Source organism: Nerophis ophidion, linkage group LG24, assembly GCF_033978795.1.
Source record: "Nerophis ophidion isolate RoL-2023_Sa linkage group LG24, RoL_Noph_v1.0, whole genome shotgun sequence".
In the NCBI taxonomy this organism is placed as follows: Eukaryota; Metazoa; Chordata; class Actinopteri; order Syngnathiformes; family Syngnathidae; genus Nerophis; species Nerophis ophidion.
The window spans coordinates 6607203-6625798 of NC_084634.1; the positions used below are offsets into that span (position 1 = coordinate 6607203).

At 42.7% G+C, this 18596-nt stretch overlaps 2 protein-coding genes across 3 annotated transcripts in view; one reads left to right on the plus strand and one right to left on the minus strand.

Moving 5' to 3' along the window:
* LOC133542473 (zinc finger protein 771-like) overlaps nt 1-18596 on the minus strand; it is a 31487-nt gene that overhangs the window by 6837 nt on the left and 6054 nt on the right. For both annotated transcript variants that reach the window (XM_061886650.1, XM_061886649.1), the window contains exon 3: nt 2031-2237. In XM_061886650.1, coding sequence (XP_061742634.1) covers nt 2031-2237 — 207 coding nt within the window. The remainder of the gene's footprint in view (nt 1-2030; nt 2238-18596) is intronic.
* On the plus strand, nt 6821-17518 carry LOC133542461 (gastrula zinc finger protein XlCGF57.1-like). Its single transcript, XM_061886616.1, has 3 exons — nt 6821-7204; nt 10227-10520; nt 15954-17518. The coding sequence occupies exons 1-3, from the start codon at nt 7099-7101 to the stop codon at nt 17324-17326; spliced, it is 1773 nt and encodes a 590-aa protein (XP_061742600.1). The 5' UTR covers nt 6821-7098; the 3' UTR covers nt 17327-17518.

Below are 18596 nucleotides of genomic sequence, written 5' to 3' on the forward strand. Positions count from 1 at the left end.
CGCACTTCCTGGTTTTGTTTGTTACCATAGCTACTCATTAGTTTCCCCTAGTCACGCCCTGATCATCAGCCTCTCACACCTGTTTTGCAGTTGTATGTTGTCAGTTCAGGATGTGCCATTATCACACTCCCTGACTATTGTTGATCTGGTAAAAATTGACAGGGGCTTCGAGAGAAATGGTGCCCTGAAATGCAGGGGTCTACCGGGAAAATTGGGGACGTTGGCAAGCATGACCTATCGCGGGCCACACCAACATTAAATTGTCATATCAAAACGCGGGCCGTATAATAACGTGTCGCAGGCCGCAATTGCCCCGCATGTTTGAGACCTCTGATATAAACACATTAGCAGATCCTTGTGTTGACATTTTAATGTTCACTATAGAGGACACTTGTATTTTGTATAAAAAGGGAAAGGATGTTCTTCCCTGACGTTTGCAGGACACAAGAAGTCAAACGCATGCTTCCAACTTTGTTCAGTAACATAAAGCATTCAGTACGTTTACATGTACGAAATAGAACTAAGTTATTGCAAGAACCGGCCCGGAATCTTCAGTTCGAAACAAACATTTTTGCAGCAACTTCCTAAAAAACACTAGAGTGCTCCTTGTACAGAGGAACTTGGACCATGTAAACACATCAGCAGATCTTTGTGTTGACATTTTAACGTTCACTATAGCGGACGCTTGTATTTTGTAAAACAGGACTATTTTCTTCAGAGATGTGTAACAAACGTCCACTGCAGAGGAGGGCGATTCTCAAAATAAGAATAATAGTGAAGGGAGAATGTGAGAAATGCTCCCGGTCCGTGGATCGCGCTCCCTGACCACCTGAGGGCACCACAGAGTGTGGATGCTTTTAAAAAAGGCTTTAAAACCCTTCTTATTAAAAAAGCATTTATATAGATATATGCATACTAGTTCTAGCAAATAGGCTGTTCTAGTTTTTATTTTAGCTGCACGGTGGCAGAGGGGTTAGTGCGTCTGCCTCACAATACGAAGGTCCTGCAGTCCTGGGTTCAAATCCAGGCTCGGGATCTTTCTGTGTGGAGTTTGCATGTTCTCCCCGTGAATGCGTGGGTTCCCTCCGGGTTCTCCGGCTTCCTCCCACTTCCAAAGACATGCACCTGGGGATAGGTTGATTGGCAACACTAAATTGGCCCTAGTGTGTGAATGTGAGTGTGAGTGTTGTCCGTCTATCTGTGTTGGCCCTGCGATGAGGTGGCGACTTGTCCAGGGTGTACCCCGCCTTCCGTCCGATTGTAGCTGAGATAGGCCCCAGCGCCCCCCGCGGCCCCGAAAGGGAATAAGCGGTAGAAAATGGATGGATGGATGGATAGTTTTTATTTGTATTTATTTTTATTATTATCTTTATTTTATTATTATTTTTTTTTTATTTTTTTTTACACTGTAGCACTTTAAGGTTGTTTGCTCAATTTAAAGTGCTTTTTACAAATACAATCTTATTATCATTATTATCATTATTAAATGTGGCCTTGAGAACAATTTAGTGGAAGAGCCCTGGTTTACACCAACAAACATACAAATAAAGATATTGAATCTAAAATACGTCAATATTTAAAAGTGTTTGATAAAATAAAAACGTGCACGTCCAATAAGTGACAGAATGTTCTGAATGAAGACACTTTAAATACGCGACATGACGCAGGATCATCCCAGGAGGAAAAAAACTTTTTTGTATACATAATGTAACTAAAACAGAGTAAAAATGAGAAGTTTTTTCTTAGTCAGTTAGGATGTTGTTAACAATCATAAGTAGCGGTCGATCACATGAACATTGTTATTCCTATTTAGAGAAAATTGGGTTCGATCCCTGCTTCTGCCAACCTCGTCACTGCCGTTGTGTCCTTGGGCAAGACACTTTACCCACCTGCTCCCAGTGCCACCCACACTGGTTTAAAAAATGTAACTTAGATATTGGGTTTCATTATGTAAAGTGCTTTGAGTCACTAAAGAAAAGCGCTATATAAATATAATTCAATTGAAGATGATATGTGGATGTTGTGCTTACTTGGACTGTGATGAAGGTGTGAGGACTCAGGTGGTTTCTCTTCATGCTCCTCAGTCTTCACAGAGACGACAGTCAGTGGAAACTTGGGGAGATCCGCCTCTTCCTCTTTAATGTGGGGGGGCTGTGGATCCTCCTGCCTCCAAGAGGAACTCACCCCCTGCTGCTGAGCGGGACCTTCTTCTTGGCGACCGTTCATCTGTTGGACGTCTGCAAGACCACGCAAACATATATGCGGTCCTCTCCAAGGTTTCTCATAGTCATCATTGTCACTGCCACCGACGTCCCACTGGGGTGAGTTTTTCCTTGCCCTTATGTGGGCTCTACCGAGGATGTCGTTGTGGTTTGTGCAGCCCTTTGAGACACTTCTGATTTAGGTCTATATAAATAAACATTGATTGATGAACTGTAAGAACTGTTGATACAACCTTTTATGAATGACCTGAACGCTTAATCAATTCACTAAACCAACATTTTTTTTTTAGATTCCTTAGTTTTTTTTCTTTTGTTTTAAATGGCCATTCCTATCAATGTCTGTCCACTATTTGTTGCACTGTACATATTTAAATAACACCAGTATCATTTAAAGTATTTAATTTTGTCTGTCCTACTTTCTCCGAGTCGTCATCTAGACTTCTGATTAGCCCAGGAGTCGGGAACCTTTTTGGCTGAGAGAGCCATGAAATCCAAATATTTCCCAAAGAGAAATATAACATTTTTCAACACTGAATACAACTAAATGTGTGCATTTTTAAGTATGACTAAAATTTGTAGAGTATAATAAGTCTCTTATTATTTTTGAAAACATTGTAATTATAAAAGTTAACCAATAATACATACAATACTTCTTACCATTAATGCGACATCTTGAACAGGTGCGGTAGAAAACGGATGGTTGGATTAAAATGCATGAGAATGTTTTATAATTTGAACGTTATTTTTGAAACTGTGATTACCAGCGGAATTATTCATTACTTATCGTGTTAAGCAATGTCAGCTAAGATTTATCCTCTAGTGCCGTAGGTTCCCTACCCCTGGTTTAAACATTAGACACCTTTTTACCTGCACCCTGCCTCCCGCTCTTTCCCACATCTACAAAGCAATTAGCTACCGACAGCCACCTACTGATATGGAAGAGTATTACACGGTTACTCGTTATAGCTCGGTTGGTAGAGTGCCCGTGCTAGCAACCTGAGGGTTCCAGGTTCGATTCCCGCTTCCGCCATCTTAGCCACTGCCGTTGTGTCCTTGGGCAAGACACTTTACACACCTGCCCCCCAGTGCCACCCACACTAGTTTAAATGTAACTTATATATTGGGTATCACTTTGTAAAGCGCTTTGAGTCACTAGAGAAAAGCGCTATATAAATATAATTATCTGAGAGCCATATGTAGTCATCAAAAGAGCCACATCTGGCTCTAGAGCCATAGGTTCCCTACCCCTGGATTAGCCCAATATTGAGAACTTCTCCTATACTAACTAAAGTACCTGTTCCAATAACATGACAGTCAACAATGTCTCCGCAAAGAAGGAGAGCAACAGGCCTTGATTGCGAAAACAAAGCAGGTGCTGGGAATAGCACTCAAGGAAGACACTGTTACAGGAAAACACCAACAAAACAGGAAAAAGCCACCAAAATAGGAGCGCAAGACAAGAACTAAAACGCTACGCACAGGAAAACAGCAAAAAACTCAAAATAAATCACGGCGTGATGTGACAAGTGGTGACAGTACACCTACATTGAGACAAGAACTATATTGATGCTTGGCTGGTGATGGTTTGAACTCATATCCAACAATTGCGACAACAACTTTTTTATCGTCAATATCGGCTGCTGAGTTTCATTTTTTTAATGTTTTCTGCTGGTGGTGTGCCTCCGCATTTTTTCAATGAAAAAAATGTGCCTTGGCTCTTAAAGGCCTACTGAAATGAGATGTTCTTATTTAAACGGGGATAGCAGGTCCATTCTATGTGTCATACTTGATCATTTTGCTATATTGCCATATTTTTGCTGAAAGGATTTAGTAGAGAACATCCACGATAAAGTTCGCAACATTTGGTCGCTAACAGAAAAGGCCTTGCCTTTACCGGAAGTCGCAGACGATGACGTCACCCGTTGATGGCTCCTCACATTGTTTTTAACGGGAGCCTCCAACAAAAAGAGCTATTCGGACCGAGAAAACAACAATTTCCCCATTAATTTGAGCGATGATGAAAGATTCGTGTTTGAGGATATTCGACGGACTAGAAAAAAATAAAAATACGCGATTGCATTGGGACAGATTCAGATGTTTTTAGACACATTTACTAGGATAATTCTGGGAAATCCCTTATTTTTCTATTTTGTTGCTAGTGTTTTAGTGAGTTTAATAGTACCTGATAGTCGGAAATGTGTGTCCACGGGTGTGTTGACGCCAGTTTCTAATGGAAGTCGACGGCAGTTGTACGGACGGCACAAGCTCAGCTGATCTCCGGTAAGTGGCGACTTTTTACCACAATTTTCTCACCGAAAACTGCTGGTTGACAAGTGGTCAGGATCCATGTTCGCTTGACCGTTCTGATCCATAGTAAAGTTTCACCTCCGGGAATTTAAACAAGGAATCACCGTGTGTTTGTGTGGCTAAAGGCTAAAGCTTCCCAACTCCATCTTTCTACTTTGACTTCTTCATTATTATTTGAACAAATTGCAAAAGATTCAGCAACACAGATGTCCAAAATACTGTGTAATTATGCGGTTAAAGCAGACGACTTTTAGCTGTGTGTGTGCGCAGCGCTAATATTTCCTAATAGTCCAAGACAGCATTCTGCGACGTTTTCAACAGGACACTTCACGGGAAATTTAAAATTGCAATTTAGTAAACTAAAAAGGCCGTATTGGCATGTGTTGCAATGTTAATATTTCATCATTGATATATAAACTATCAGGTGGGTAGTAGTGGCTTTCAGTAGGCCTTTAAAAAGGTTGAAAAACACTGATATAGTGCATCAATGATCTGAGTCGAGGATGTCGTTGTGGCTTGTGCAGCCCTTTGAGACACTCATGATTTAGGGCAAAATAAGTAAACATTGATTGATTGAATGACTCCATTAAAGGCCTACTGAAAGCCACTACTACCGACCACGCAGTCTGATAGTTTATATATCAATGATGAAATATTAACATTGCAACACATGACAATACGGCCTTTTTAGTTTACTAAATTACAATTTTAAATTTCCCGCGGAGTTTCTTGTTGAAAACGTCGCGGAATGATGACGCGTATGATGATGCGTGTTTGTGGGGTCTGGGGTTGTAGCGGACATATTAGCCCAGCACCACTTACGGCTAAAAGTCGTCTCTTTTCATTGCATTATTACACAGTAATTTGGACATCTGTGTTGCTGAATCTTTTGCAATTTGTTCAATTAATAATGGAGACTATAAAGAAGAGATTGCAGCTGCTTTTAGCACCGAAACACAGCCGGTGTTTCTTTGTTTGTTGTGAAGCTTTAACACGGAGCGGTCAAGCGAACATGTTTCTCTACATCAACCGGCAAGTTTTTGGATGGGAAAATTGTGATATTAAGTCAGCTCTTACCGGAGACTTCAGTGGATTACGCGACCTCATCCTGCAGCTCAAAAAGGCAGCTGTGATCTTGGCTCCTCGGCTTCTCTCAGAGACATTGGCGTTCACCGCAGCAATCCGACTTTCAGGTATGACTTTACAATCTCACTAAAACACTATTAAAACAATAAGCAGATAAGGGATCTTCCAGAATTATCCTAGTAAATGTGTCTAATTACATCGGAAACGCTCACACTGCCGCCGCCTGGAGCGTCGCCTTTTCTTTTTTTTTTTGTACCTCACTCTAACTTTCCTCATCCACAAATCTTTCATCCTCGCTCAAATTAATGGGGAAAATTTCGCTTTCTCGGTCCGAATAGCTCTAGCCGCTGCTGGCTATGTTTGTAAACGATGTGAGGATGTGAGGAGCTCTACAACCCGTGACGTCACGCGCACATCGTCTGCTACTTCCGGTAAAGGCAAGGTTTTTTTTAATAGCGACCAAAAGTTATCGGCGATGTTCTTTACTAAATCCTTTCAGCAAAAATATGGCAATATCGCGAAATGATCAAGTATGACACATAGGACCTGCTATCCCCGTTTAAATAAGAAAATCTCATTTCAGTAGGCCTTTAAGTCAGTCTGCAACATAGTCAAGTTTCCTTAAGCCAGCCCATTCACTCCCAACCCTCCGGGTGAATTAATTGCCATGATATGTTATCAAAGAAATGGAAGTATGTGCAAACAAAATATATTTTTTATTCAATGCTAATAAAGTAACCGCTAACATAAAGTAGACAACTACAATGTGTGTTACACACAATGTTACTTCTGCCCGTTTAAAAGTACAATACGAGTATGTTCCTTTCTAGCAACATACATTTAATAATGTTAAGCATGACTGTAATATATAGAAAAACGCAGTTGAAATATTAAATAATACAATATAATTCTCATATAGAACATTTAATTGCTGAAAAAACGCCTGAAATAGGGCCTGCTAGCATGCTAACGATAGCATGTTAGCTTCGAACAACATATCAGGTAAATAACAGAAATAATGTAAAAAATATATATAATTGACATTACCTAATTAGTTCCTTGCTTTAAAAAAGAGTCAAATATATTATTCCAATTGTTACGCCTGCAACTCTTAAAAAATGTGACTTTTGGTTCTGTGGCTTGGCGGAGCAAGTGTGCGCCGTTCACTATTGTCCCAGGGAAACACGTGTTCCGCGCACATTTGTTCCGCGGTTGGGAACTAGAGAAATACAAACAAGATGGCGTTTGACCCAGAAGGCGTTTTTGTGGTTATTATAGTTTATTGATCTTAATCGGAACGCACATGCACACATATATGTCGTTCAAATAGAATACACGTCGTTAGTAATTGTTTTTGGATACATTTATGGCACATCGTGGTAGCTTAGATGGCTAGTTAGCTTAGCTTGTTAGCTGCTAACGAAGACAAGCGGAAGTGATCAAAACACATCGCTGAGTGTAAAGTGTTGTGATTGTGTGCAAAATGTGCGAAAGAACGATAGCAGAGTACCAGGAGCAACTTTGTCCAACAAGAGAGGAGAACGAGTGTGTTGTTTTCAAGGAGGCTAATGTTGTGTTACACCCAGCAGGTATGTTTATTTTTGAACTCTCACATGTTTACTAACTTTACATTTGATTGTTAACAACGTGATTACGTATTAATAAAGTATTCGCTTCTAAAACAATAATTTGTAGTATCAAAGCACATAGATTAGTTCGGATTTTTTGATCATATAAATATAATCCACATTCTTCTGAAAAACACAATTTCAATCAATCAATCAAACAAAGTTTACTCATACAGCCCTTAATCACAAGTGTCTCAAAGGGCTGCACAAGCCACAACAACATCTTCGACTCAGATCCAACATCAGGGCAAGAAAGAACTCAACCCAATGGGATGTCAATGAGAAACCTTGGAGGGGACCTGGGCGACCGGTGCAATGGACGTCGAGTGGATCTAGCATAATATTGTGAGAGTCCAGTCCATAGTGGATCTAGCATAATATTGTGAGAGTCCAGTCCATAGTGGATCTAACATAATATTGTGAGAGTCTAGTCCATAGTGGATCTAACATAATATTGTGAGAGTCTAGTCCATAGTGGATCTAACATAATATTGTGAGAGTCTAGTCCATAGTGGATCTAACATAATATTGTGAGAGTCCAGTCCATAGTGGATCTAGCATAATATTGTGGAGTCTAGTCCATAGTGGATCTAACATAATAGTGAGAGTCCAGTCCATAGTGCATCTAACATAATAGTGTGAGAGTCCAGTCCATAGTGAATCTAGCATAATATTGTGGAGTCTAGTCCATAGTGGATCTAACATAATAGTGAGACTCCAGTCCATAGTGGATCTAACATAATAGAGTTATAGTCCAGTCCCTAGTGGATCCAACATAATAGTGAGAGTCCAGTCCATAGTGCATCTAACATAATAGTGTGAGAGTCCAGTCCATAGTGGATCTAACATAATAGTGTGAGAGTTCAGTCCATAGTGCATCTAACATAATAGTGTGAGAGTCCAGTCCATAGTGGATCTAACATAATAGTGAGAGTCCAGTCCATAGTGGATCTAGCATAATATTGTGAGAGTCTAGTCCACAGTGTATCTAACATAATAGTGAGAGTCTAGTCCATAGTTGATCTAACATAATAGTGAGAGTCCAGTCCATTGTGGATCTAACATAATAGAGTGAGAGTCCAGTCCATAGTGGATCTAACATAATAGAGTGAGAGTCCAGTCCATAGTGGGTCAAGCATAATATTATGAGAGTCTAGTCCAAAGTGGATCTAACATAATAGTGAGACTCCAGTCCATAGTGGATCTAACATAATAGTGAGAGTTCAGTCCATAGTGGATCTAACATAATAGTGTGAGAGTCCAGTCCATAGTGGATCTAACATAATAGTGAGAGTCCAGTCCATAGTGGATCTAACATAATAGTGTGAGAGTCCAGTCCATAGTGGATCTAGCATAATATTGTGAGAGTCTAGTCCATAGTGGATCCAACATAATAGTGAGAGTCCAGTCCGGAGTGGATCTAGCATAATATTAGGGAGTCTAGTCCATAGTGGATCTAACGTAATAGTGTGAGAGTCTGGTCCATAGTGGATCTAACGTAATATTGTGAGAGTCTAGTCCATAGTGGATCTAACATAGTAGTGTGAGAGTCCAGTCCATAGTGGATCTGACATAATAGTGTGAGAGTCCAGTCCATAGTGGATCTAACATAATAGTGAGAGTCCAGTCCATAGTGGATCTAACATAATAGAGTGAGAGTCCAGTCCATAGTGGATCAAGCATAATATTGTGAGAGTCTAGTCCATAGTGGATCTAACGTAATATTGTGAGAGTCTAGTCCATAGTGGATCTAACATAGTAGTGTGAGAGTCCAGTCCATAGTGGATCTGACATAATAGTGTGAGAGTCCAGTCCATAGTGGATCTAACATAATAGTGAGAGTCCAGTCCATAGTGGATCTAACATAATAGAGTGAGAGTCCAGTCCATAGTGGATCTAACATAATAGTGTGAGAGTCCAGTCCATAGTGGATTTAGCATAATATTGTGAGAGTCTAGTCCATAGTGGATCCAACATAATAGTGAGAATCCAGTCCGGAGTGGATCTAGCATAATATTAGGGAGTCTAGTCCATAGTGGATCTAACGTAATAGTGTGAGAGTCTAGTCCATAGTGGATCTAACGTAATAGTGTGAGAGTCCAGTCCATAGTGGATCTAACATAAGACTAGACTGGGCCCCCTTAGGAGCCAAGTCTAGATTGTATTTTTTTACTCATCCTCCCCCAGCGTTGACCTTTTTCCCATCTTTTACGGGGCGCCTTGCGCTGACCCATCAGCATCCCTGTCCTGTAACCCTGCACACTGTTTCTTTGTCTAACCTTGACCTGAAAGCAAAGAATCGTTGCACTTGTGCGATGACAATAAAGACCGACTGTGGACGTCGTTCCCTACCTGTTCCACGGACTCCACGTCACAGGAGCCAGGCGGGCCGTTTTAACAGAGTTCTTAATGTACATGTCATGGCAAGAACAATCTTTTCAGATGTCTTTTCTCTCCAGACTCTCCCACCTCTCTCCTCCGCTGGCCGCTCACTGTCAAAGACAACAGATGATCAGATGACCACGTACCACCTGTCAAATCTAATCACCTGCCAGCTTTGATTGATTGATTGAAACTTTTATTAGTAGATTGCACAGTTCAGTACATATTCCGCACAATTGACCACTAAATGGTAACACCCGAATAAGTTTTTCAACTTGTTTAAGTCGGGGTCCACGTTAATCAATTCATGGTAAAGCTGCGTCTCACCGTCCTCAACACCTTTGACAGAGGCGGTGACATTTGCTCCTGCAAGCTCGCTGATCACACTCTACCCCCACTTCTACCTACCTAAAATATATGATAACTTACCAGCTGACATAAGTTCAACATTTTCTACCTGCTCTGTCCACTTGTAAAATGTTTATATTGAATGTACTATGCAGCCCTTTGAGACACTCGTGCTTTAAGGCTATATAAGTAAACATTGATGATGAATATTTGACATGTCTTAGTTAAAATGTATTTTCTTTGTGTCCTGCAGACATCCAGCCACCGATGAGATGTCGAGCGGAATCTCTCTCTCTTTCGCACGGAGGAAGCTTTAATTGGAAGCGGGAGGACCCACGGCCCCCCCATTTTAAACTGGAAGAGAACGACCCACAGTACCCCCGTGTTAAGGAGGAAGAGGAGGATCTCCGGATCCCTCAGGAGGAAGAGTGTCTTCTAGGGCAGGAGGAGGCTGATCTCAGCAAGTTTCCACTGACTGTTGTCTCTGTGAAGACTGAAGAGCATGAAGACAAACCACCTGAGTCCTCACAGCTTCATCACAGTCCAAGTAAGCACAACATCCACATATATATATATATTTTTTAATTATATTTTTTATATAGCACTTTTCTCTAGTGACTCAAAGCGCTTTACACAGTGAAACCCAATATCTAAGTTACATTCAAACCAGTGTGGGTGGCACTGGGAGCAGGTGGGTAAAGTTTCTTGCCCAAGGACACAACGGCAGTGACTAGGATGGCGGAAGCGGGAATCGAACCTGCAACCCTCAAGTTGCTGACACGGCCGCTCTACCGAGCTCTACCGAGCCAAACCGCCCCCCATCTAATACAATGTTTCTGACACATGTTCATCCAAGATCCAACATTTTCTCTTAGGGTGGAGACATACTTGCTGGTGCCAGCGCCCCCCGCGACCCCGAAAGGGAATAAGCGGTAGAAAATGGATGGATGGATGGCATTTCCTAAGAATGTTCTTTATTACTCATCAACCATGTGATTGCTGGGTTGTAACCTTGGCCAGACTTCACGAAAACACATCTAAAGAGGAAGAAATACTTTTCACAAGATTCCAAAGATTCAAGTGAAGTGAAGTGAATTATATTTATATAGCGCTTTTCTCAAGTGACTCAAAGCGCTTTACATAGTGACACCCAATATCTAAGTTACATTTAAACCAGTGTGGGTGGCACTGGGAGCAGGTGGGTAAAGTGTCTTGCCCAAGGACACAACGGCAGTAACTAGGATGGCACAAGCGGGAATCGAACCTGCAACCCTCAAGTTGCTGGCACGGCCATTCTACCAACCGAGCTATGCCGCCCCAACATAACCGAAGCGGAGTTTTTCAACTATCTGGTCGACCACATTTCCTTCTACACTCACAAGGAATACAAAAAGTATGGCGGAATATCCATCCATTAATTTATTTAGATTCGGATGGTACAGGTCCACTTTGAGTCGGACCCGTTTCCAGTGAGGGTTGGACTCCGCCAAGGCTGCCCTTTGTCACCGATTCTGTTCATAGCTTTTATGGACAGAATTTCTAGGCGCAGTCAAGGCGTTGAGGGGTTCCGGTTTGGTGGCCACGGGATTAGGTCTCTGCTTTTTGCAGATGATGTGGTCCTGATGGCTTCATCTGACCGGGATCTTCAGCTCTCACTGGATCGGTTCGCAGCCGAGTGTGAAGCGACCGGAATGAGAATCAGCACCTCCAAGTCCGAGTCCATGGTTCTCGCCAGGAAAAGGGTGGAGTGCATTCTCCGGGTTGGGGAGGAGACCCTGCCCCAAGTGGAGGAGTTCAAGTACCTAGGAGTCTTGTTCACGAGTGAGGGTAGAGTGGATCGTGAGATCGACAGGCGGATCGGTGCGGCGTCTTCAGTAATGCGGACGCTGTATCGATCCGTTGTGGTGAAGAAGGAGCTGAGCCGGAAGGCAAAGCTCTCAATTTACCGGTCGATCTACGTTCCCATCCTCACCTATGGTCATGAGCTTTGGGTCATGACCAAAAGGATAAGATCACGGGTACAAGCGGCCCAAATGAGTTTCCTCCGCCGAGTGGCGGGGCTCTCCCTTAGAGATAGGGTGAGAAGCTCAAAATAAAGCAGCTGCTCCTCCACATCGAGAGGAGCCAGATGAGGTCAGGATGCCACCCGAACGCCTCCCTAAGAAGGTGTTTCGGGCACGTCCAACCGGTAGGAGGCCACAGGGAAGACCCAGGACACGTTGGGAAGACTATGTCTCCCGGCTGGCCTGGGAACGCCTCGGGATCCCCCGGAAAGAGCTAGACGAAGTGGCTGGGGAGAGGGAAGTCTGGGCTTCCCTGCTTAGGCTGCTGCCCCCGTGACCCGACCTCAGATAAGCGGAAGACGATGGATGGATGGATGAGTACAGGGTGTCAGAAACTGGCCCGTTACTCAGTGGCCTAGTGGTTAGAGTGTCCGCCCTGAGATCGTTAGGTTGGGAGTTCAAACCCCGGCCGAGTCATACCAAAGACTATAAAAAAAATGGGACCCATTACCTCCCTGCTTGGCACTCAGCATCAAGGGTTGGAATTGGGGGTTAAATCACCAAAAAAGATTCCCGGGGCTGCTGCTCACTGCTCCCCTCAACTCCCAGGGGGTGAACTAAGGGATGGGTCAAATGCAGAGGACACATTTCACCACACCTAGTTTGTGTGTGACGATTATTGGTACTTTAACTTTAACTTTTAGTCTTATCATATTCTGACGCAGTTTTGAGATGTTAGATTTCCTGTGCTCTTAATTTGGCGATCTAGTCTGAGACGTCATTTCCTGTTTGTATACCGTTTCTGCTAATATGGGCTCTTGGGTGATTGTGTACACAGCATTGTGTGCGTTCCTGACTAAAATGTAAGCATACATCGAATATAGCACGGTAATTAATGCTAAAACGCCTATGACGTGTTTGATGTAGCTTTAAACGAGTGTTTGTTTGCAACAATGTTTCTGCTTGACGATATAATATAACTTTCGCCCTGTTAATACTTCTTGTTACACAGTAGTTACCCTATCTTACCACTAGAGGGCGACACAGACCACGTTTAAAGTACTGTCTAAATCAGACATGGGCTAATTAAAGCCTGGGGGCCACATGTGGCCCTTTAAGCTTTTCAATCTGGCCCGCCGGACATTTCCCAACAATTTTTTTTTTTAGATCTTTAAGCTGGAAAGTGTATTTGCCGTTATGCTGTCTAGTGATATTTTCTAATGACCGCAAGTCTTCAAGTATACTAAGTCTTTCAATGGTGGGAATCTGCACTTTTGCATGATATACTAGTTACTATGGTAACTAATTACAACTGTTACTATTATACTATGGGGCGGTATAGCTCGGTTGGTTGCCGTGCCAGCAACTTGAGGGTTGCAGGTTCGATCCCCTCTTCCGCCATCCTAGTCACTGCCGTAGTGTCCTTGGGCAAGACACTTTACCCGCCTGCTCCCAGTGCCGCCCACACTGGTTTAAATGTAACTTAGATATTGGGTTTCACAATGCAAAGCACTTTGAGTCACTAGAGAAAAAGTGCTATATAAATAAAATTCACTTCACTAACATAAGTCACAGCAGCTCAGACGAGGCACCAAGCAGTGTGGGTGGGAAGTGTTTCCACAGAGCCTGAAATGTGGGCGTCAGGGACAAACGTGGACAGCTTTGTGAAATATGAGATGTATCTTATTGTAGGTGTTGTTGTTTTTTTTACCCTTAGCGTTCATATTTTGCTGTGTTTTTTTGCCTTTTTGGCCAATCAACCTATCCCCATGTGCATGTTTTCGGCGGTGGGAGGAAGCCGGAGTACCCGGAGGGAACCCACGCAGTCACGGGGAGGACATGCAAACTCCACACAGAAAGATCCCGAGCCCGGGATTGAACCCAGGACTACTCAGGACCTTTGTATTGTGAGGCCAATGCAAATTTCCACCTCCCCACAAGTTCTCCAGTTTGCATATACTTAAATGTAAGGGTATTTTTTCCTGGTCTCAAACTGAAAATATTGAATCATATGTTCTCTTAGGTAAGTAAGCTTTAAAAGTCTCCCTCATGTCAGGCTCAATCACTGATGACATCTGTTACACAGACGTGAAGCAAGGAATCATGCAGAGACAGAGTTAAATTTTGCTCAATTGAGGAGAGACGTGTTTTGGGCTGTAGTCTAGTTACAGTTATCGGTTATCTAGTTATCGGTCCTGCTAGACACCGACCTCTATTTAATAATACTACTGTAACATTTGACAACCAAATAATTAAACAAGGTGACTCGGTAAAAAATCTGGGTATTATCTTCGACCAAACTCTCTCCTTTGAGTCACACATTAAAAGCGTTACTAAAACGGCCTTCTTTCATCTCCGTAATATCGCTAAAATTCGCTCCATTTTGTCCACTAAAGACGCTGAGATCATTATCCATGCGTTTGTTACGTCTCGTCTCGATTACTGTAACGTATTATTTTCATGGGCTCCCCATGTCTAGCATTAAAAGATTACAGTTGGTACAAAATGCGGCTACTAGACTTTTGACAAGAACAAGAAAGTTTGATCACATTACGCCTGTACTGGCTCACCTGCACTGGCTTCCTGTGCACTTAAGATGTGACTTTAAGGTTTTACTACTTACGTATAAAATACTACACGGTCTAGCTCCATCCTATCTTGCCGATTGTATTGTACCATATGTCCCGGCAAGAAATCTGTGTTCAAAAGACTCCGGCTTATTAGTGATTCCTAAAGCCCAAAAAAAGTCTGCGGGCTATAGAGCGTTTTCATTTCGGGCTCCAGTACTCTGGAATGCCCTCCCGGTAACAGTTCGAGATGCTACCTCAGTAGAAGCATTTAAGTCTCACCTTAAAACTCATTTGTATACTCTAGCCTTTAAATAGACCTCCTTTTTAGACCAGTTGATCTGCCGCTTCTTTTCTTTTTTTCCTCTGTCCCTCCCTCCCTTGTGGAGGGGGTCCGGTCCGATGACCATGGATAAAGTACTGGCTGTCCAGAGTCGAGAACCAGGATGGACCGCTCGCCTGTGTATCGCTTGGGGATACGCTGCTGATCCGCCTCCGCTTGGGATGGTTTCCTGTGGACGGGACTCTCGCTGCTGTCTTGGATCCGCTTTGAACTGAACTCTCGCGGCTGTGTTGGAGCCACTATGGATTGAACTTTCACAGTATCATGTTGGACCCGCTCGACATCCATTGCTTTCGGTCCCCTAGAGGGGGGGGTTGCCCACATTTGAGGTCCTCTCCAAGGTTTCTCATAGTCATCATTGTCACTGGCGTCCCACTGGGTGTGAGTTTTCCTTGCCTTATGTGGGTTCTTCCTAGGATAATGTAGTCGTAGTGGTTTGTACAGTCCTTTGAGACATTTGTGATTTAGGGCTATATAAATAAATATTGATTGATTGATACAGATCCAAACAACATTCTAAAAGTCCAGCCCACGTGCTTCCTCTATTTATTTGGGAGGTCCCCGGTTACATCCCTGAAGCTGTCGCTGAGTGAAGGGTGTAATCTCGACAGCTCCAGCTAGACACAATATTTTATGGATTATAGATTATACAAAAGTGCATATGTGCGGACAGTCGTGATATCGCCTTGTCTCTGCTCTGTCTGCGTCACAACACTCGATGTATGGCCTTGGCAGTCAGCAGGCCGATTGACTGGCTTGCAATCTTTTGGATTGCCAGCTTTGCACAGACAAAGAAAAATAAAATTTCAGCACAATTGATAATAACTATAGCAACGGCCCTTAAGCACAAGAGTTATACATAATTATTGTAACATTTAACACATCTGGTTTGTCATTTATCTCAATATATAATTCAATACTTTGTGTCCACTATTGAATGTGAATTCAATCTGCATGGTTTAACAGTGTGGTTGTGAAAGGGAAAGAGTACAGATGCAGGAGCATGGTCTAAAATTGCGCCGCTGTGATAAGTCACATGAGTGAAATCATGATTATTTCTACTACAGACGTCCAGCGGCTGCTTTGTCATCAAGAGGAACCCCCCGCTGATTTGCTGGAGGGGAGCGCCACTTTGAAGCAGGAGGATCCACAGCCCGCCCACTTTAAAGAGGAAGATGAGAAACTCTGGTTTGCTCAGGAGGGAGAATGTCCTGTAGGGCAGGAGGAGGATGATCTCACAAAGTTTCCTCTGACTTTTGTCTCTGTGAAGACTGAAGACCACGAAGAGAAACCACCTGAGTCCTCACACCTTCAACACGGTCCAAGTGAGGAGAAGAGAGATGTGGAACCTTCAAGCAGCAGCTCAACTCAACACATGACAACAGAAGCTGATGGAGACCACTGTGGAGGATCACAAGCAGACAAGCTCTTAGCTCCACTATCAGATAGTGAGGACACAACGTCACACGTTAATGTAAAAATGGAATTACACATGAGAACACAGACAAGACTAAAACCTTTCAGTTGCTCTGTTTGCAGTAAAAGATTCTCTGTCAAAAGTAACATGAAGTCACACATGAAAACACACACTGGAGAAAAACCCTTTGGTTGTTCTGTTTGCACAAAAAGGTTTGTCGAAAAATCCAATTTGACTCGACATGTGAGAACACACACCGGAGAAAAACCTTTCAGCTGCCCAGTTTGCGGTAAGGCATACTCTAAAAAATGTAACATGCAAACACACATGAGAACGCACACCGGAGAGAAACCTTTCAGTTGTTCCGTTTGTGGCAAACGATTCTCCAACAAACTTAATATGCAAATACATTTCAGAACGCACACCGGGGAAAAACCTTTCAGTTGTTCGATCTGCGGTCAGAGATTCTCTGCCAAAAATATCAGGCAGAGACATATGATGACACACACAGGAGAAACCCGCCATAGTTGTTCATTTTGTGCAAAAGGCTTCGTTAAAAACGCTGATTTGACAAGGCACATGCGGACACACACAGGAGAAAAACCTTTCACTTGTTCGGTTTGTTGTAAAAGATTCTCTGACAAAGGTCGTATGAAAATACACATGAGAACACACGCAGCAGAACAACGCTTTCGTTGTTCGGTGTGTGGCAGAAGACTTACTGACAAATTTAGTCTGCAAACACACATGAGGACGCACACGGGAGAAAAACCTTTCAGTTGTTCGGTGTGCGGTAGAACATTCTCTGACAAATACAACATGCAAACACACATGAGAACGCACACAGGAGAAAAACCTTTCTGTTGTTCAGTGTGCGGTAAAAGATTCTCCAGCAAACAGAATATGCAGATACACACGAGGAGTCATACAGGAGAAAAACCTTTCAGCTGTTCGGCGTGCGCTAAGAGATTCTCTGACAAAAGTAGCATGCAAAGACACAAGAGAACACATACAGGAGAATAGTGTTTCCTTTTTTGGAAGTCCTCTTTGAATGGGCCCAATAGTCACTAAAGGTTTTTTACAGGGCTTCCCTAAAATCCAGTTTAGCCAGTCAGGACCGGGTCAGCACTCCTAATGTCATCAATTCCAAAACACTATCAGGTATCTTTGAAGCACTGGTTCAAAATAAACCAATAAATGTTGTGTCAATGTTAACTACATTGTTTTTGAATATGAATCATAGTGATTTGCGACTTGCTCAAAGTACAAACCCCGTTTCCATAGGAGTTGGGAAATTGTGTTAGATGTAAATATAAACGGAATACAATGATTTGCAAATCCCTTTCAAGCCATATTCAATTGAATGTTCAAACTCATAAACAATTTTTTTTGTGCAAATAATAATCAACTTAGAATTTCATGGCTGCAACACGTGTCAAAGTAGTTGGGAAAGGGCATGTTCACCACTGTGTTACATCACCTTTTCTTTTAACGACACTCAATAAATGTTTGGGAACTGAGGAAACTAATTGTTGAAGCTTTGAAAGTGGAATTCTTTCCCATTCTTGTTTTATGTAGAGCTTCAGTCGTTCAACAGTTCGGAGTCTCCGCTGTCGTATTTTATGCTTCATAATGCGCCACACATTTTCGATAGGAGACAGGTCTGGACTGCAGGCGGGCCAGGAAAGTACCCGCACTCTTTTTTTACGAAGCCACGCTGTTGTAACACGTGCTGAATGTGGCTTGGCATTGTCTTGCTGAAATAAGCAGGGGCGTCCATGAAAAAGATGGCGCTTAGATGGCAGCATATGTTGTTCTAAAACCTGTATGTACCTTTCAGCATTAATGGTGCCTTCACAGATGTGTAAGTTACCCATGCCTTGGCCACTAATGCACCCCCATACCATCACAGATGCTGGCTTTTGAACTTTGCGTCAATAACATTCTGGATGGTTCGCTTTCTCTTTGGTCCGGATGACACGATGTCAAATATTTCCAAAAACAATTTGAAATGTGGACTCGTCAGACCACAGAACACTTTTCCACTTTGCATCAGTCCATCTTGGATGATCTCGGGCCCAGAGAAGCCGGCGGTATTTCTGGATGTTGTTGATAAATGGCTTTTGCTTTGCATAGTAGAGCTTTAACTTGCACTTACAGATGTAGCGATGAACTGTATTTAGTGACAGTTGTTTTTCTGAAGTGTTCCTGAGCCCATGTGGTGATATCCTTTAGAGATTGATGTCGGTTTTTGATACAGTGCCGTCTGAGGGATCGAAGGTCACGGTCATTC